Source organism: Giraffa tippelskirchi, chromosome 4 (assembly GCF_054371585.1).
Source record: "Giraffa tippelskirchi isolate mGirTip1 chromosome 4, T2T-mGirTip1v1.2.pri, whole genome shotgun sequence".
Taxonomy (NCBI): Eukaryota; Metazoa; Chordata; class Mammalia; order Artiodactyla; family Giraffidae; genus Giraffa; species Giraffa tippelskirchi.
This window is the reverse complement of record NC_137278.1, coordinates 208270292-208290098: the sequence shown is the minus strand read 5'-3', so window position 1 is coordinate 208290098 and position 19807 is coordinate 208270292. Positions and strand designations below refer to the sequence as shown.

General features: G+C 61.6%; 1 protein-coding gene across 5 annotated transcripts in view; it reads left to right on the top strand.

The window, feature by feature from the left end:
* Positions 1 to 18678, top strand: part of KIAA0930 (KIAA0930 ortholog) — a 38503-nt gene extending 19825 nt beyond the window's left edge. The window contains exons 2-12 of one of the 5 annotated variants that reach the window (XM_081594897.1): positions 6456 to 6615; positions 6708 to 6833; positions 7347 to 7498; positions 9974 to 10099; positions 10204 to 10281; positions 10576 to 10677; positions 12008 to 12148; positions 12691 to 12885; positions 15596 to 15758; positions 16785 to 16943; positions 17319 to 18678. In XM_081594897.1, the coding sequence (XP_081451023.1) occupies positions 7385 to 7498; positions 9974 to 10099; positions 10204 to 10281; positions 10576 to 10677; positions 12008 to 12148; positions 12691 to 12885; positions 15596 to 15758; positions 16785 to 16943; positions 17319 to 17359 (1119 nt within the window). In that variant the 5' untranslated portion in view covers positions 6456 to 6615; positions 6708 to 6833; positions 7347 to 7384 and the 3' untranslated portion in view covers positions 17360 to 18678. Of the gene's footprint in view, positions 1 to 6455; positions 6616 to 6692; positions 6834 to 7346; positions 7499 to 8207; positions 8211 to 9973; positions 10100 to 10203; positions 10282 to 10575; positions 10678 to 12007; positions 12149 to 12690; positions 12886 to 15595; positions 15759 to 16784; positions 16944 to 17318 lie in introns of all 5 variants that reach the window. The other 4 variants (XM_081594896.1, XM_081594894.1, XM_081594895.1 and 1 more) reach the window with 4 other exon arrangements.
* Positions 18679 to 19807: the final 1129 nt, after the last annotated feature.

Sequence of the window (19807 nt, the reverse complement as noted above, 5' to 3'; positions counted from 1 at the left end):
GCCAGGCAGGTTCTTTACCACTAGTGCCACCTGGGAAGCCCCATAAACTGTAGAGTGCAGGGCAAGCATGAACCATCATCACTATCAGTACTGTTGAGCTGTTGGCATGATTGCGTACCCCATTCATCGTCTTGCAGAATCAAGTGGACAATCTGCGACCAGGTGGCCGGAGAGCATGGAGCTGTTCATGGGAGGCTCAGGTTCAGTCCTTGCACAGCGGCATGCCCTTGCCCACACTTCCCCAAAGCCATGAGTCTATAAAGGACTCTCCAGCCCTGAAGTTCAAAGATGGTGACTTATGAAAGCAGGTCACTCACTGAAGGCGGGGGGGAGGCTGGATCCCATAGTCCCATTTGGAGCAGGAAGATCCCAGACTTTGTGATATGGCTCTCCCTCCTTTTCGTGGATTCTGTATTTACGGATTTAGCTACTCACCGAAATTTATCCATCACCACACAGTCAGTACCTTGGGTACTTTTGTGGTTAATTGCAGCTGTGTGCGAAGTGGTTGGAAACTTTGAGTCACCCGGGGTGCATGGTCACAGCTGAGGTTGAACACGGCGACGCCTGCCTCCCTGTCTCAGCTCATCCTTTCTGGGGTCTTTGTGAGTCACCCAGGGTGCAGGGTCACAGCTGAGCTTGAACACAGCGACGCCTGCCTCCTTGTCTCAGCTCGTCCTTTCTGTGGTCTCTTTGGTGGTTGCTTAGTCGCTAAGTTGGTCCGACTCTTTGCAACCCCATGGACTGCAGCACACCAGGCTTCCCTGTCCTTCACTATCTCCTGCAGTTTGCTCACACTCATGTCCGTTGAGTTGGTGATGACATCTAATCGTCTCATCCTCGGGGTCTATTTAGTGCCACGTATTTGCATGTTGTGGTTTTTGATGGTGATTTTGCTGTTGGAAGTGGCCCCCGAGCGTAATGCTCAAGTGTCTAGTCCTGAGCAAATGAATGCTGTGATGGGCCTTATGGAGAATATATATGTTAGATAAGCTTCATCCAGACACGAGTGAGAGTGCTGGTGGCCTGGAGTTCAGTGTTAATGACCCAACTGTACACTACGGTGTTTTTAAACAGAAACACACATACCACAAGATAATGTATAGATCATTTAATGAAAACGCAACCAGAGGCTTGAAAGAGCCCAACCCTGTATTTCTGCAGGAGCAGCGGCTCTGTATTTGCCAAGTCAGCATCTGTGGCCACTTGATAGACGAGAGCTACCACCACGGTCACAGTGGATTAGGAGAACAGGCTGGAGGACCCCAGCCCCACAGGGAAGGCGCCTGCGGGCGCGGAGCTGTCCGTGGTGCTGCTCAGCCTCCGGGGCTGAGCGGATTCAGGGGCTGGAAGCCCGCTGACCTTGGGCTGGAGAGAGCCCTGGAGTTGAGGGAGCTCTGCTGGCCTGGCAGCTCCCGGGGCTTCTGACCCAGGGGACGTCTTGGTGGACAGGCCTTGGGAAAGGATGCAGCGAGAAAGGAATTCACCTGTGAGAGAAAGAGCCGGCTGATTCCACAGGCCACACGGGGGTCCAGCCACCCTGTGTTCATATGGTTAGCGCGTCGCATGGTTCAGGGACACTGGCCAGCTGGGGAGTCATCACCTCATCCGAGCAAGCCATATATGCAGGGCAGCCGTGCGGAGGGCCCCACAAGTACACACATGGACAGAACTTTACAGCGTGCAGAGGACTTTCCATGTTGGCCCCTCTCCCCGCCCCCGACCTCACCACTGGTTCCGGGAGAGTGGCAGGTTAGATCCCTCTGATGGACTCTCTGGGGTCCCCGGGGGCAGGTTAGATCCCTCTGACAGAGGGACTCTTTGGGGTCCCCAGGGGTTCCGTGAACCGGCCACCTGGATGGGGAGGAGCAGGGAGCCAGGACCTGAGCTCAGGCTGCAAAGCCTAACACTGCGCCCGTGCCTCCACTGGTCTGAGCCCTCGCCCTGACCTTGACCCTTCCTAGCTCCGGACTTGGATTGTCTCCTCTCCCTCCCTCTTCTCCTCCCTCTGAAGATGGGGAGCCCCTTCTCCACCCCCTTCTCCCTCTCTAATGAGCTGTATGACACTCATCAGAAGTCATACATTCATTGGCAAAAGTGGTATCATCTTACTATTAAAAATATTAAAAGTGAAAAAAAATAAGAAGCAAGCATATATCCTTTGAGGTTCAGCAGCTCCTGACATTCAGGCGTATGTGTCTCCATCAGGCATGTGTGTGTCCAGGGCCCTGTGTGCAGTTGTGGTCAGTGTGTGTGCAGCCTGAACTTCTGCTCTTTCACCGGACGTTGTGTTACCTGCCTTTCCATGTGTCTACGCGTCTTCACAGGCATCCTTTTAAAAGCACGATGGCAATTCGGTTTAGTACATACAGCACAATCTACCTACATGAAACGTGAGTGATTACAGACTATTTTCTTTTTCTCCTTACTGTCATGATTCCTGCTATGTTATTCGCTGTCATCAACACATTTGGAAAGTCTTTGTGCATAAAGCACTTCTTTATTCCCGTTTTTGTCTTTTCCATAAGATAGAGTCACAGAAGAGGGAAGATGCTTGTTTGCCTTCCACAAAGGACACAGTGATTTTTGTTCTCTCACGATACACAAGACCTCCCAGTTCAATGTGTTCTTGCCAGCTTTGGCCGTCATAGCTTTTTATCAACGTTACCGGAGTATGGTTTATGTCAGATAAACTGTGTCCGTGTCAAGTAAGTAAGTGGATGAGTTTTGATGGCTGTGAAGGCACCAGCATGAATACACAGAACGTTCGGGGCGACCACTGATCTGCTTTCTGTGCCTCTAGTTTCGCCTTTTCTGAAGCATCTGTGACTGTGGTCTTTCAGTATGTAGGGTTTTTTCCTATGTCTGACTTCTTTCACTCAGCGTGATGGTTTTGAGATTTCTCCTTAGTGCTGTGTGGATCAGTAGTTTGTTCTCATTGCCAGTAACGGGCCACTGCGTGGCTATGTCCCGCTTCGTATGTGTCTCCTCCTGGTTTCCAGTTTGGGTTTATTTAGGAGCAAAGCATCTGTGAATGTTTGTGTACCAGTGTCTGTGCAGACACGTGCTTCGTATCTCCTGGGCAAGTACCTGGAAACGGTTGAATCACTGGTTTAACTTGATAAAATCTGCTAGTTTCCCTCAGTGATTGTTTTTTCTTTTCTTCCTTTCCATTGTTTTGGCCGTGCTGGGTCTTCATTGCTATGCAAGAGCCTTCCCTAGGTGCAGCGAGCGGGGTCACTCTGTAGCTGCAGGGCACAGGTTGCTCTTGCTGCAGAGCACGGCTTGTGGCCCATGAGCCTCAGGGGCTCTGGCACTCGGGCTTGGTTGCCTCGCAGCAGAGGGGGGTCTTAGTTCCCGGACCAGGGACTGACCCCATGTCCCCTGCATCCACAGATGGGTTTTTAACCACCGGACCACCAGGCAAGTCCCCTGGTATTTTTATAAAAAGCACATTTGCCTTCTTAAAAATGACAACTTGTTCTTTCAGTGTGATTTTTTTTTAATTGCTAGTGAGATTAATGTTTTCCCACATTTTGCCAAGTGGGTCTGTTTCCTTTTTGGTAGTTACCTGTTTGGGTATTTTACCCATTTATCTATTGGGGTCTTATGCATTTTCTTTCGTAACTTGTTATGCTGTGAATTCTTTATATACAAACAGTTATTTATCGTGACTTGTCCTCCCCTGGTTTTCACGTTCCCTTTGAATGCAGCTGTGCCTCTCTTGGGCATAAGGGGAATTTTGAGCGTTCAGGGTGGTGGGCGGGTCTTGACTTTTGTGATTTCTCTTCTTGTTTTATACTGAGTCTCCCTGCTCTGGCCTCCACCTGACTGTCCCACCTGTGTGTCACGCCTGTGTCTCTGGGTGTGGCGCCCACGGCCACTCTTGGCGATGATTCTGGCGTCTCACCGGTGAGAGGCGGGGTGCGAGGGGGCTCCCCTGACAGAGTACATTCTCCCTCCTGAGTTTGTCATCAGTACTGAAATAGTTACGCTAGTGATAACATCTGTGTGATGTCCACAGCGAACTCCCAGCCCCCTTGTTCCCAGCCCCCTTGTTCCTTTCGGAGGTTAGCACTGGGCAGGCGGGGGCTGCAGGTGCTCGGGAAGATGGGCGGGGTGGGCCCTGTCTGGGTGCCCAGGTGCCTCTCAGCACGCGTGGCCGGCTCACCCGCCTGTGGAGTCACCGCTCTGAGCCCTGGGCGAGCTGAGCCAGGGGAGCCTTGGCCTTGTGTTGTGTGTGGTGCTGGGGCGTCTTTGAAGGTTTTTCTTGGGTCAGGGTCCTTGTGACTGAAAGAAAAGGGCATGTTCGCATCCTGCGTCCTGCGTGGGGCACCCAGGCCTCGGGGGGACGGTGGCTGGGCCGCATCCTTGCTCTGGGCACCTGGGCAAGGCACCCATCTCACTGAACTCATCTCCTGCCAAGTTGGGCCAATCCGTTTATTCATGCAGCATTTATGGAGTGCCTGCTGTGTGCCTGGCTTTGTTCTGGGCACTGCAATCAGATGGTCATCCAGGCAGGTCCCTACTCCTGGGAGGCTTTCGTATGGTAGGGGACAGTCATGAAACACCAGGCGTGATGGCGGTAAAGCAAGGTGATGAGGAAGGGGAGCGCCTCCAGCACATTTAATGTGGAGTCTGCAGCGGCTCCCTGAAGACAGGAGAGCCGTCTGAGCTGCCGCTGGAATGGCAGGAAGGAGCCGCCTGTGCAAAGGCCCCGGGGCAGAGGGGCGGGCATCCCCAGGACGCCAGCAGGGCTGGTGAGAGGCGAGGGGAGGGGTCGGGGGAGGGGCTGTCACAGGGAGTTTCCTCAGAGCTTTGACTTTCATTCTGAATTCCGTGGGAAGGTTTTAAGGGGGACAGGAGCCGACTTTAAATACAGACCCTGTGGCTGTGATGTGGGGGGCGGACGGGGCAGTGGACGCACTCCAGGGGAGCTGCCCGCCCCCCACCCTGGGAGGGGAAGGACCTGGGCTCCAGGGGAGCTGCCCGCCCCCCACCCCGGGAGGGGAAGGACCTGGGCTCCAGGGGAGCTGCCCGCCCCCCACCCCGGGAGGGGAAGGACCTGGGTGTGGTGCTCGACAGGCAGTCTGACGGCCGCGGGGCTGCCGGGAGTTGCCGGTAGAAGCATCCAGGTGGTGGGCCGGTGGTTTGGGAGTGGGAGCACCGGCACAGGATGACCTTCAGGCTGGACCCCAGGAGCCGCCGTGTCAGGAGGGAGCCCGGGCAGGCCGGGTGCTGCAGCCGCCCTCACCAACTGGGCCGGATGCGCTGTGAAGAAAGCAGGGAAATGGGACCCCTTGTGCGGACCTGCCGGGCCAGGCCTGGCAGCACCTGGAACCCTGGAGAGCTCGTTGGCATGTATTTTGTGCCGTTTCCAGCACTCCAGTCCTGCATGCAGGTCCCCCACCCCGCCCTACCCCCAAACCCAAGGACCCCTCCCTCGTCAGATCCCGGGGCTGCCAGCTGCCTGCTGAGCGCTTTGCATTCATTATCTGGGCCCATCGCATTGCATTTTCCGAGAGCCTGAGTGTGTGTGTGTGGTCTGACAGGTCTGAGGATTCAGCAGTTTCTAGCTCTGGGATCTTGGGGCCCTTTTTTTTGACTCCTGAGAGTCAGTTTCTTCTCTTGTGAAACCAGGCAGCAGCAATAACAGGCTGCGGGCAAAGTTCAGTGAGACGGCCTGCAGGGCTCTGCCTGGGGCTCAAGATGGCAAATGCGGGGCAAATCATGGCCGCCCACCTGGGTCACCGGGCTCCTTCTGCTTGCAGAATCAAGATTGCCCCAGGGGGTATGCGCTTGATCCTGAGGGACGGGGATGGTGAACTTGACTCACTGCAGCAGGTGGTGGGCTTCGGAGCCCAGACCCACCGCGTGTGGAGAACACAGTGGCTGCGGTAGCCCCCGAGGGACCAGGAGCAGTGGGCGCGGGCAGTCTTGGAGCGTTGAGTCTAGAAGGCCTTCTGCTGGGCTGGGAGCTCAGAAGGAGCTGGGAGTAAACAGTCATGGGAGAGTTCTTGTGTTGTTAGGAAGAACGTGGCCCCCCCCGCTTTATTTTGTGCAGGGGGCTGTAAGGGTGTGAGTTGGGCGCTGCCTGTTGTCACAGTGGCAGGAAGTCTGTCAGTCCGAGGGCCTCTCCTAGCCTTTGCCCCCGAAGCTGATGGGTGACCTTTGTCTTGATCAGGCTCGCCGGCCTGGGCCCCTAACTCATCAGACCCGCTTCTGTTTTCCTTCCGTGGGAGCCAGACAGGGTGTGGGCGTGGGTGGGCTGTGGACCGCCTGGGTGCAGAGGGCGGGAGCCTGTGCCAGAGACCTGATGTAAACAGGGCCAGGGTGTTCAGTCCTCCAGGGCCTGAGGGCTGAGCCCCCTCCCCGCAACCAGGAGCGGGTGTGGGCTGTAGGCCAGGGGGTCTCACCACCTGTGAGGTCACGGGCAGCCCCATATCCGCCCCAAGGGTCCTGCCTCCGCGGGTTCCAGTAGACAAGTGCGAGGACTTGGTCACGGCGATGAGGTCGATGAGGTCGTTTCGGGAGAAGAGGGAAAGAAACCAGCAACAATTGAGGGTCTCTGGTTTCTAAGCAACAGCTCTGCAGCACATCTCGTGGTTTCATCAGGTCTGTCCATACGCCCCCCTTTTTTAGGTCCCCGTGGGCCGGCCATGTCCCTGGTGTCAGTCTGCTTTTACCCCCAGGAACCTGGGGATCAGAGAGGTTCCCGGGCTGGCCCACTGTCACACAGCTAGTGCAGAGCTGGAGCGGAAACTCTCAGCCTTCCTACCGGAGCCTGTGGGCTTTTTTCCTCCTTGCGTGGGAAAGAGGACCATACAATCTAGGTATCAGGAAGAAACACTGTTGGTAATAAGAAGCAGAGTCAGCCCAGCATGCTGGAAGGCTGCCTGCCTCCTGCCTGCAGCTGAGCCCGGCTGGCAGAGGGGCAGCTGTCCCTTTAAGTCGGATTCCCGGGGTGGGGGTGGGAGTGGGGAGGGAGGTGCCCGCAGGATGGATCTCCCCTCCTGAGCCCTTGGGGCTCCCCGCCAGACAGCCTGCCCGTGCCTTCCCTCCGATCTGGGCTTCCCTTCCCCGCGCGTGCACAATGCTGCTGATTCATCCTGGGGCTGGAGTCCGCGGTGCTGCGGGTCTCGGGGCTGCGCTGCTGGGTGGAGGGCTCGGGGCCTCCCGGGGAGGTGTCCTTGGGCCTCTCCGGGTGCCCCGTGGGGGCTGGGGCGTGAGGGGAAGGGGGCTCCGCACGCGGAGGTCTGCAGGGGTCAGGGAGGGGGGCCAGGGCTCAGCCCAGGCCCCTCACAGGTGCCCCCCACCTTCCATCCCGTCTGGCCCTTCCTGTGCAGGGTGCTTCAAGGACGACCGCATCGTCTTCTGGACCTGGATGTTCTCCACCTACTTCATGGAGAAGTGGGCCCCGCGCCAGGATGACATGCTCTTCTACGTGCGCCGGAAGCTGGCATTCGCGGGCAGCGAGGGTGCCCTGGACGGGCGGAAGGTGAGCGCCCCCGGGCCACCCCCTCCCTGGGGTCCGCAGGCTTGTGGGCCGGGGACCCCCCTGCAGTCCTCCTCGCGTGTGCTGAGAGGGGAACAAGGTGTTCATTCAGCGCCCGCCAGGTGCCAGGAGCTGGGCAGGGACGGTCACTCAGGTGTCCGGTGGTGGGATGCGCTGGCCTCGTGTGGGTATTATTACTGAGCTTCCCCATGACCCCGGAAGGCAGCGATGAGTATGGCTACAGTGCCTTGGAGGAGACACGTCCAGAGGCTGGGTGGTCTGGCCGGCATCTCATCCTTAGTAAGTAAACGGGAGAGTGAAGACGTTGGCCCCGGAGGCTGGGTCCAGCCTGGCCGTGGGCAGGTGACCTGGCTTGATGATGGTGTTGATGGCGGTGATGCCTGCCAGCCCCCGAACCCTCACCTCGCCCCCGACACGGGGCTCAGCCTCCTGTCTCTCCATCTCCCATGTCTTCCCAGCAACTGGACAGGGCAGGGGTTGTCCCTTTTTTACAGAAGAGACCGAAGGCTCGCAGGTGACGCGAATCATCGCCGGTGTTCAATCCACTAAGTTTCAATGTGTCGACGAGTTAATAGAACAGGCTTTGCATGTCTTTCAGAAGCTTTATTTAGTGTTTTGTAAAATGTTGAAGCAACCTGTATGCCAGACATGCAAACGCATTGTTTTCGTTTAAACACAAAAGCAGCGGCAGGCGGTGGAGACAGGCCTTGGCAACGTGCCTGCCCCAGTGCTTGTGACCCCGGGCCGGGGCTTGGTGGCCGGGGCTCTTGCCTTCCCTGCCCTGTGCTTGCTCTGTGAGCCTGATCGTGCAGCATGGGTTTTCTGCAAACAGACAGGCCTGGTGCCTGCTGCAAAGGAGACAAGGTGGCCTGTGAGCCTGCAGTCAAATGTCTGGTCTGGTCGGGCTGCGTGACTGGTGGGAAGACGCGGGGGTGGGCCAGGGTGCTCTGGTGACCATCTGGAGTCTGCAGCAGCTGGTCGTGTGACCAGGTTGTCATTGGGGCCAGTGGACACTGGGACCCCGAAGTGCATCATGCGGAGCCAACACAGTGTGGGTCACTATAGTGACCAGGAGGGAGGCGAGTGGTCAGTGGAGGCCACCGGAGTGAGGCGGGTCTTGAAGGAAGGGAAGAGATGGTTCCAGCAGAGGGCTGGTGGCTGAGCAGTGGGCCTGACCGTCTGCTGAAGTTTAGGTTGCAGATGCCATGTGTGGGTTTTTTTGCAAAATCTTGGTGGTTTTTTAGAGGCAGTGTGTTGAGACCAGAGGCAACAGTAAGGACTGAGTGCGCCTGAGACACGGTCGTGCCCTGAATGCTGGTGTCTGGAGGGGCCCCGGCTCTGGTCAGGGAGGGTTTTCTTAGCCAATCTGGCCTTGACTGCTCCAGGGGGCAGGCGGGGCTGAGGAGGGGTCAGCTCTGTGGGTTCCCGGAACGGCCAGGCAGGGAAGTGAAAGGAAGGGGCACCTGCTGGCTCCTTCTCTCAGGGAGAGAACCCTGGCCCCACCCGAGGCCTGAGGCTGTGTGTGAGGTCCCCTGAAGGCTGGGGGGGCGGTGCTGAGGTCAGCGAGGGGAGCCTGAGTTTGGGAGCGTGTGGCCGTCTAGCTGTGCGTGTGCTGGAACGTTCCATCGCACCCCTGCCCTGAGCTCTCTGCAGGCCCTTCTCCCCCAGCACTGGAAGCACAAGATGACTCAGCCTGGCCGGGTCCTCGGGGAGCTCACGGCTGCGCCCCTGCCCCCTGGCCCCGACGGCATGGCCGGTGGCACGCGGAGCGGTTGGTGCTGTGATGGTGGGAAGAATGGGGTGGCTGGGGACCCACAGAGAGAAGGAGGCTGCGTCTGGCCGGAATGTTGTAGGTCAGAGCGAGGGGATGGGTGGACAGAGGGAGGACATTTTGGGGAGGGCCGATCCCACACGCACGACAGGCCCCGCCAGGGTGGGTCTGCGTGTCTGGAAGGCAGCAGGCGGGCCCCGCGGCGGGGGAGACCACACAGCTGCTCCCAGGCAGCCCCTGCCCGCCTCTGCTCGGAAAAGCAGAAAGGAAAGCCCCTGGCCGGCGTGCAGTGGGCGCTGCTGCAGGGCCTGCGCATTGCGGGCTTTCTGCGGGCTCTCTGCGGCAAGCCCGGCGCCTCCCACCCCCTCCTCATCCGGCTGCCGAGCTGGTACCCGGTTGCTGTAGCAACCCGAGGGCCTCCTGCGCGTGCTGGGCCGGTGTCGATGGTGGCTGGCTGGACGGGCCGCCTGTGGGCTGGGCCAGGATGCTGGGATCCCCCCCGCCCTGCTGGGGGGCCCGAGGGACGACCTCGCTGGGAGGCTGGCTTGTTGATGAACTCCGGGGGTCGCGTAGCCAGAGAACCCAGGAGGGAGATTGGAGCCCACGCCCCGCGTGGGAGGGGCCAGGGAGGAGAAGATGCCGCCTGGGATGGGGGCCAGGACTCACCTCTGCCCTGGGCCTCACAGCTAGCGGAGGCCGAGCCCGAGGTGGAGGTGGAGGTGTACAGACGGGACTCCAAGAAGCTGCCCGGCCTCGGAGACCCCGACATCGACTGGGAGGAGAGCGTCTGCCTGAACCTCATCCTGCAGAAGGTACGGGCTGCCGTGGGCAGGGCTCCCGCCGGTGGGGGGGCGGTGCTCGGAAGGCCCCGGGGCACAGCGGACCCCTGCACTCCCCTTTCCCGCGTCCCTTCCAGCTGGACTACATGGTGACCTGTGCCGTGTGCACGCGGGCTGATGGCGGGGACATCCACATCCATAGGAAGAGGTCCCAGGTGAGCCCTCGGGGGCCCAGTGTTCATGGGGGGCGAGTCCCCCTCCCACTGCCCTGCCCCTAGGGGAGACTGACTCCACAATTTCTCTGCAGCCCTGGGGGCCTGTGTCCTGCTCGGGAGCCCTGAACCAGGTCCTCCCTCCCAGCGGCTCCTGTGACCCTGTGATCCCGTGACCCTGGCAACCTGCGCCTTAAAGCACACCCCACCCCAGCGCGTGACTGTGTGGCTCTCCGGGCCTGGGTGCGGGGCACGGTGGGGGTCTCACCCGGCCTCCTCCAATCTGCTTTCTTCCAGCAAGTGTTCGCATCCCCCAGTAAGCACCCCATGGACAGCAAAGGGGAGGAGTCCAAGATCAGCTACCCCAACATCTTCTTTATGATCGACAGCTTCGAGGAGGTGGGGGCTCTGTCTCGGTCTGGCTCCCTGCGTCAGGGGATTTGACCCCCACCCCCCACCCCACCCTGGCCACCCCCAGGCCTCACGCGCCTTCAGGCAGGAGGTGGGGGCAGGGCTGGGCTCCCGCTCTCCCTGCTGCTTCCTTGACTCGAGGCAAGTGAGTTCACCTTGTGAGGCTCTGAGCCTCAGTGTTCTCATCTGTAAAATGGGCATCAGGGTTGAAAGATCAGAGAGCTCACGTGTGGGAGGAGGCGTCATCAAGTCCTGCAGAGCACTGCCCGGGCAGGAGGGAGGGTTATTACCACCCTTGAACCCTAAATAAGGCCTCCACACCTTGGGATCCTAGGATGTCTGCGATGGGCAGGGCTCCGGAAGTTACAAAACTGGGGTCTGGGGCAGCTCACTCTACTGGGAAATGTGGGGTGCTGGGAAGCCAGCTGTGCCCCCTGGCGACCCTGCCAGCTCCCGTCCAACCACCGTCCTGTCGAGGTCTGGAAAGTGGAGCCGTTCCCCCACCACCTGCAGCGAGGGCCAGGGTTGGAGGGGCGGGGAGAGCCCTGGAGGACTCACGACGGTTGGGGCATGGGCTGCAGATCGCTTCTCGATTTGGTTGGCGTCTTGAGCATCTCAGGTCAGGGGGCTGAGCGCCCTCTCCAGGCTCACACAGCTCGTCCGCGGCAGAGCTGAGATTGAAGCCGGAATCTGGACGACCTCAGAGCTCAGCCTGTACGCGGGCCCCCAGCCCCCCGCCCCATGGGTAGTGACTCTCGCGGGGGTGGGCTATCCAGTCCCCCTTCCCTGCAGGCTGTCGTCCCCCACAGGCAGGCAGTCTGTCTGTGCGGCTTCGGAGCTGCTGCCCACACACAGGCCGTGAAGGTCGGGGCAGGGCTGGGGTGGGTGGGCTGCGCACCCATAGCTGGGGGTGGAGAAGACACTCGAAAGCGGGCCAGACAGTCCCCGTGAACTGTTGGACTTCGTGACGTGAGGAAGAGGGATGAGGGACGGTGTCCCTCCAGTGGCCACTGGGGGGGGTGCATCCTCTTCTGGTCCCAGAGTCACTTATGACCTCAGCCCCTTGTAGACACTGCTCCTGCCCGCGGGTGGGCTGTCCCCCTTGCTGTGCGGGTCCCCGTGGAGTGATGGCAGGCCTGGGGGGCCTTGGGCAAAGCCTTCACATCTGTGGCCCAGCATTCTCACCTGTAAAGTGGGAGTTTCCAAGCAGCCCTCCCTGGGCCAAGGAGCGGGGCGGGGGGCTGGGAGTCGGGCAGTGCTGGGGGCAGGGGGCTGCCAACCGGTGCCATCCCCGCATCCGCCTCGCGCCCCACCCCAGGTATTCAGCGACATGACCGTGGGGGAAGGAGAGATGGTCTGCGTGGAGCTGGTGGCCAGTGACAAAACCAACACGTTCCAGGGGGTCATCTTTCAGGGCTCCATCCGCTACGAGGCACTCAAGAAGGTGTATGACAACCGGGTGAGTGCGGGCTGGGCCGGGGCCTGGGGGGCGATCACCCCACAGGCCCCCTCTGCCCTCACCCAGCTCTGCTGTACCTGCCCCTCCGCGGAGCTCCTGCAGTGCCCCCAAGGGCCCCTCCTAGGCGGCTGGGGACTGTGTTACATGGTCCTCTTCCCAGGAAAACCCTCCTGGGATTATTGGTCCCTGACCGATGGGGCCGAGGGGAGAGGAGTCCAGGTGGACAGGCCACCCTCCTGCTGCTGAGCACTGCCCCGGGTGTCCTCTCTCTGGACCCCGGGGCAAGGGACAAGGAGGTGGCCTTGGTCTCCAGACGGGATGTGGTCGTCGGGCCGAGAGGGTATCAGACAGGGATGTGAGGGTCCCAGCACCGCCCCGCCTTGCGGGCGAGCCCCGGTCAGCTGGGGCTGGGTCTCCCCAGAGGGGGGCCGGCAGCCCTCACGGGCTTCTTGAGGGAGGATCCCCGTGGCTGCTGGAGCACCCAGGGAGCAGGCACCCCCACCTGCCTGACTCCGCGTCCCCCGCCCACCCACCCGCCACAGGTGAGCGTGGCGGCCCGCATGGCACAGAAGATGTCGTTCGGCTTCTACAAGTACAGCAACATGGAGTTTGTGCGCATGAAGGGGCCCCAGGGCAAGGGCCACGCCGAGATGGCAGTCAGCCGTGTGTCCACCGGCGACACGTCCCCCTGTGGGACCGAAGAGGACTCTAGCCCGGCTTCGCCCATGCACGAGCGGGTAAGGCTGCGCAGCTCGGGGAGGGTCTCTGCTCCTCCCTGAGTCCCGCCTCCCACTGCCTCCCTGATCCTTCCTGTCCCCCGCCCCCAGCGAGGTAGGTGTCATGGTCCCCACCCCTCTGGGGAGGAGGCCGAGGTTCAGAGAGGGCAGGTGACTGGCCTGGGGTCGCACAGCAGGTTAGTGCCTGGGCCCCAAGCTGCCACAGCGGCAGGGCTCAGCCGGCAGGGTCCCAGCGTCCACCTTGGTGGACCTGCAGGGCGAGGGTGGGCACCCGAATGGCCTTCCCGGGTGGTGAGATGGGGATGACGACCAGCAAGCCACCCGTCCCGCTCCAGGAGGGTTGGCCGGAGCCCCGAGGCCCTGGGGCCGCCCAGCTCGTCTCTCTGCCGGGGCCTGCTTACCAGCCAGGCGCTGGGCACCGGAACTGCTGGCGGCCGCCGCAGCCGTGGACGGGTCTGAGCCTTCCTGTCTGCAGACCTTGGGCCCCAGGCCTGCTGGGGTTCCTTACACTGCTCCCTGCCATGTGGCTCACATGACAGCACTGAGCCTCTGAGCCCTTTCTAGGCCGCTGTCCTTCCCCGGGGCTGGGAAGCTGAGCCCAGTGGTGCCTTTATTCCCAGAGGCTCTGGGGTGGTGGGCAGGGTCAGGGCTCAGGCAGGAGAAAATACCCAGCCCGTCGGCCGCATTGCCCCCACTGGGGCTCCAGAGGAGACTGGGGGTCTTGAAGGAGGAGCGCGCCCCCGGGCATCTCCAGGAGGGGCTGCAGGATGGGCCGCAGTCCGGGCGCTGCTGCTCACTTGAGCTGGGACAGGTCTCTCCTCTCTGAGCCTCAGTTTGCTCGCCCGGAAATGGGGTGAACACACTTGCCTCCCGAGGGGGAGGCTGCTCGGGGCCCCCCCACCTCTGTGCTTGGGGACTCAGGAGCCAGGGCATCAGGGGCCCTGCCGGGGGTGGGGCCGGCTGGGGCATCTGCCCGGAAACGGCCCCTGAGCGTGTGGGTCCCGTGTCCCTGCTGGTGCGCCCGAGGTCAGGGAGCTGCCGCACTCTGCCCTTCACTCTGTAGGGTCCCCTTCCGCACGCACACCTCCTCCCAGGTAGTCAGGGGCAGTTTTCTTTCCCTTGTTATGTCTTTCTGTTTTTCCGCTTTGAGTTTCCCGCAGTGAATGTGTTTTGTAAGCACAGCAGAAACAACAAACGCTCTCTTTCTGTGATGATGGGTGAGGATTCTGGGCAGAGGCCTCTGTTGTCTTGGGAACAGAGGTGGTTTATATCTGCGATAAGGAGGCTAATTCCCCCTTGGTCCTCAGGTGCCCACTGAGGCTAACGAACGTGTGTGTGACAGCCCTTGTGAAGATGTGGCCTGGGCCTGGGCCGGACAAACCTGGGCGCCACTTCTGGCCGCGTGTTTGCCCAGTGACCACAGAGAGGTTACTGGACCTGGCCGGGGCTTCATCTTCCCATCTGTCAAATGGGGGTGGTGGTCTTTCTCTCCCAGGGTGGCCGCGGCGGGTGAAGGAGAAGCCCCTGGCCCGCAGCAGCAGGGGGGACCTAGGGTCAAGGGGAGGGACCTGCCAGGGTCACGCGGCTGTCGGCGGCAAAAGCCCTGACCTCCCAGCGCTGCCCGGGGCCCCCCGACCTCTGTGCTCGCTGCCGCTTGTCCCCCCCGTTTCCCAGAGGGGTCGTTTGTAACCAGCACTTGACAAATGCAGACTCTGTGTGTATTGTGGTTTCTGGTGTTTGTTTTTCTATCTTCTAAAAACCTTCCCCGGCTTGTGGGAGGACCGTCTGGAGCCCAGCGGCCGCCGGGACTCTGGTGGACGTCGGAGCCGTGACGAGGAGGCTGACGGGGCTCCCGAAGTCTCAGTCCCAGCTCGCCTTGTTCCTCAGATTCTTGTTTGCATGGGGAAGAGGGAGGAGATGGGCCACGTTCCCTCTGCCTGGAACGCCCTTCCCCCCCTTCTTCACCTAGCGAACTCCTACTCGTCCTTCAAGACCCAGCTCAAGCGGCGTCTCCTCCGGGAAGCCTTTCGTGATTTCCCAGGCTGTTGATTCCTTTTGCCTCTGTGTTCGCCTGTATCCTGTGCTTCCTTTTTTTTCCTGTCTTTAACAACCAACATTCAGTTTGTGGTTGTCAACTTTTTGGTCTCTCACCGCCCTCCGGCAGACTGTGAGCTCCTTGAGGGCAGGGACCCCAGTCATGTGCTCCCCTGAGTGGGTGTGGAGAATGGTTGGTGATGGGCAGCGTGGTTAGAAGAGAGGAGAAGAGGAGATGGAGGGGTGGACCACTTGACCACTGCACTTCTGCAGAAGGACGCTGGGGGAGAGGGGACAGGAGATAAAAGCCAGGGGAAGAAATTAGAGGGAAGATCAGGGCTTTAGCGGCAGAAGACCTTGGGTGCAGCCCCAGCGTGGCCACCGTCTGCTGGGTGACCTTGGGCACGCCAAGGTGGCTGTCCCGCCCCAGCCGGTTCTCACGTTGAGGGTGGTCAGGAAGGTTCGGCGGATTCGGCAGCCAGGCTTGGTCTGTGCTCCGATGACCCCTGCCCGGTGGCTGAGGCCCCAGGTGGGCAGCCAGGTTCTTCCCGGGGCAGAGCTGGTGGCCAGCACCCGCCGAGCCCCAGGCCAGCCGCGCTCATCAGGCGGGAGACAGGTGGGCGCCGGGCCCCCCCGGGTCAGCGGGCCGCCCTGGTGACACGCTCCTTGTTCCCAGGTGACCTCCTTCAGCACACCCCCCACCCCCGAGCGGAACAACCGGCCTGCCTTCTTCTCCCCATCCCTCAAGAGGAAGGGGCCCCGGAACCGGATTGCGGAGATGAAGAAGTCTCACTCGGCCAATGACAGCGAGGAGTTCTTCCGGGAGGACGACGGGGGAGGTGACCCCGCTTCTCCCCCTGCCCCTCCGGCCCGCGGGGCTTCCTCACCTCCTTCTGCACATTCAGAGAGCCAGGGGGCCGTGTGCCAGCCCGTCTTGGGCGGGGGTGGAGCTATGGACAGACAGACAGCAGACGGCCACCGAGGGGAGCCCCCAGCCCCGGGCTCAGCGTGGCCAGCAGTTGGCACCTGATTTCAGGGGCTCAGAGGGGAGGGCTGTGGTGCGCACGCGTGTGCTGTGTCCCATCCCTCTGTGAGGTGCCCTGCGGCCCTGCCGCCTCCAGCGGGGTGTCCCTCGGGGCTCACCTGCCTTCCTCCCCGAGTCCGGGCCCGTCTGTCCAGCGGCCTCCTGGGCATCTCCGCCCAGGTGTCTCCACAGTCCTCGATCTCACCCACTCGGTCCTCAGGGCCTCCCTGCTCCCCTCTCTGCCCTGCGTGGGCCCTGCCGTGGGAGCGGTACCGCGGGACAGCGGGGCCGTGTTTATCAGAAGACCGGCGGGAGGCCTTTGGAGGAGCTTAGAGGGTCCTGATCGGCAGGACCGAGGCAGAGGGCCTGCTGGACGAGACCCTGGCCGGGGCCGCAGACCCCAACCAGGGCCTTGACCTGCTCTCCAGTGAGCTTGGGCAATGCTGCCCTCCTGGGCTCCTTCCAGACCAGTGGGAAAGCGCCCACAACACCCACCTGCCTCCCCGGGCGGCCCACAGGCCGGGTGATGGCGCCGGGTCATCCACCCGTACCCCAGCGTCCCTCCAGGGAGAGGACCGGAGGGGGGCAGCCACGGGGCCCGGTGCAGTGACGGGCCAGGGCCCATAGGGGAGGCGCTCCAGGACCAGGGAGGGGGCGTCGTGGAGAGCCCCAAGGAGTGGGATCAGGCAGGAAGGCAGAAGGGGGCTGGGCGCCGCAGGCCAGGGCGGTCAGGAGGAGGTCAGGTCAGGTCGGAGGTCAAGCTGGGCCAGGGAGGGGTCACCTGGGTGGGAGGTGTGCTCCGCTCCAGCTGCCGGGGCCTGACCCGCCTTCTCCACTGCAGCCGACCTGCACAACGCCACCAACCTGCGGTCTCGCTCCCTGTCGGGCACGGGGCGCTCCCTGGTCGGGTCCTGGCTGAAGCTGAACAGAGCCGATGGGAACTTCCTTCTCTATGCACACCTAACCTATGTCACTTTGCCGCTGCATCGGATTTTAACAGGTAACTGTGACTTGGGGGTGGGACCTCTGGGGAAACCACGGGCCCCTAAAAGTACTCCTATGGGCAGTGCTCAGGCGCCCACGCCGTCCCCCTGGAGGGGCCTCAGACCCTTAGCTTGCGCGTGCTACTCGAGGGGCCCGCGGGGCTGGGGCTCCAGGTCAGGCCGCCCGCGTGAGCCCCGAGCCCCGAGCCCACTGCCCCAGATGCGCTCGTTGCCCCGTTCCTGTCTGGAAGGAGGGTGAGCCCAGCACCGCAGTCCCCGAGGGCAGGAAGAGGGCCCTGGGGGCGTCCCTCGCAGATGGAGCACCGGGAGGGTCAGCGTGCTTCCTCCGCAAGCACAGGAGGGTCACCCTTCCCTGTCTCCTGCCGCCCTAGACATCCTGGAAGTTCGGCAGAAGCCCATCCTGATGACCTAGCCGTGTGCGGAGCCTGCGCGGAGCCCCCCAGCCCTGCCCAGTCCTGGCAGTGCTGCCAAGTGCCTACCTGCCCACCGCCACTGGGGTCTTCCGGGACCACCCAGCGCCGGAGCCGGAGCCAGGCGGGGCCGCTCGACTCCTGGGGCCAGGGCCGACTCCACGAACACCAGCCCAAACTGAAGTGCCTCTTCCTCGTCCCTGCTGGCTCTGTTCCGGCCCCTGCGCCCGCCCACCCGTCACCCTCAGCCTGTCTCTGGGGGAACCCTCCGCACCCTGAGAAGCAGACCCGCCAGGAGGCCATAAGAGAGCGAGGGGGCGGCCGGCGGCCAGCCCGTGGACCCGACGCGCACCTCGCAGCAGACAGCAGGGAGACCACCTGGCTGGAGCCGCGCCATGTGTCCAGCGCTCAACAAAAACCGGTTTAAGATGTGACGCTGATCCAATGAGTTAGTCCCGATCGTCTGTTCTCCCCGGCTTACCCCGCGGTCGTCTTTAGATGGGTTTCCACAGGGAGCACGGCCGTCTGCTGGCTTTGCTCTGGGCTGGGAATACCTCACCCCGCGCCCGGCTCCAGACCAGCCCTCGTCCCGCCAGAATGGCCTTTGCTTCCAGCCAAAGAGCATCACCCACATACACACACCTCCAACCTGGAGACGACCCGTCTGCACCTCGGCTGGCGTGACCCACAGGATTGGGGTCCTGAGGGCAGGAGGGAGGGGTCGTCCCCAGACAGGAGAAGGGTGGGGTCTCCTGCCGAAAGGGCGGATGGTGCGTGGTGGGGTCGACGTCCCCCCAAGAAGGTTCCAGGCCGAGCCTCCGTCCTCTGGGCCAGGGCAGGGGCTGGAGTGTCTTGTCTTCCCTGCTTTCCTGGAGCTCATTTCTTTTGACTGGGTGTGCGGGTCCCACCTCTCAGGCCAGTTACTGAGGCAAAGAGGCACTGGCTTCCCCGCGGCCCGGGGCTGGTCAGGCCTCCTTCCAGCTTGGATGGGAGGTTTCGATCCGTGGGGACACGCCGTGCTCCTCTCAGAACCATGAGCTTCCCTGGCAGCAGAAACATCACCCCTGCCGTTTCCCGCGGGATGAGCCGTCGGCTGGGTCTCTGCTGCTCTGTGCATGTCCTCAGGGGTATCTGAAGGGTTCCTGGTGTGCGGGCAGCGATCCCCCTGGGGGAGAAGAGGGGAAGGAGGAGGGGCTCGTGTTCCCGTCCGTTTCTGTCCTTCGCGCTCCAAGGGTTTGCACCAAGCTCCGGGAAACGGGGACTCCTTTGGGGCTTCTCCAGATTTTGTATGCTGTTATTAAAAGCGAGCTACTGCATTTCATTCTGCCTCAGTTTGCCCACCTGTGAATGGGGCCGATACCACCTACCTCACTGAAGTCTCCAGGGTTCCAGCGCACGACCAGGTCAGGGTGAGATGGCCAGTCATTCCGCATAGCTCAGCTCAGGCGTCAGGTCATAGGAACGCTTTCCTCCCCCCTCCACCCCAACCCCATCACCCAGGCTGAGAAGGCGAGCGGTGGGGTCGGGGCGAACATTCTCGCCTTCTCTGACAGCACCCGGCACACCCACGTTCAGCTACATCTCAGCTCCTCGCACGATTTGACGATCTGACGTCCCAAAGCTGCGTCTTCCAGCCCCTGAGCGCTGGAGCAGAGCTTCGGGGAGCCGGGAACCCGGCCCCGGGTCCTGAGACGTGGGTTGAGTGTTCCCTGGGCTTCTTTTCTCCCTGGTCTTCTGGGGTCTGAAGGCCCTCAGCCCCGGCCTTGGGAGAGATGCAGTCCTGACTCACCTCCCGGGGATGTGGTCGTTCAGCACACGTGCAAGCGCAGGGCCCTCCCCGTTGTCAACGGTGAGGGGCCCGAGGAGGGGCCTCCCACTGGGGCCAGGAACAGGCTCCCCTGTTAAGATGCCTCGTAGGGTGACTGAGGGCCAACTGCAGGAAGGTTGTGTGTGTGCTTTGGAGATCTTAGAAACGAGGGCCAGGGGTTAGCGATCACACCTCACTTGTAAAGCACACGAACAGACGCACAGCATGGTCTGGCTGTTTCATATCCAACGTTGAGGGAGCCCCTGGCATATGCAGGCACTGTGCTAGACATTTAGGTACCATCATCACCCCCATCTTAGAGACGAGGAGGCAGCCACAGGTTAGGTGAACTGCCCGAGACTGAACAGCGAGTGGGAGGACAGGAGCACAGCCCAGGCGTCCGGCCCCAGGGGACACTGAGCCTCGACCCCCTGCCACCCCAGGACGGACACAGAGGAGCCGAGCTTTCTGTCTTAAACCCTCCCCGGGGTACTTCGGACACTTGATCTAAACAAGCGTAGAGGCGTTTGGTCACTAGGCAGTAAGCTGTTACTCAGTTTTGCTTTTTTCAGTCACAAAGGACATCACTAACAGAGTCACAGAGAGGCACGTGACAGCTGGAACCAGGCCTCCAGCAGCCCGG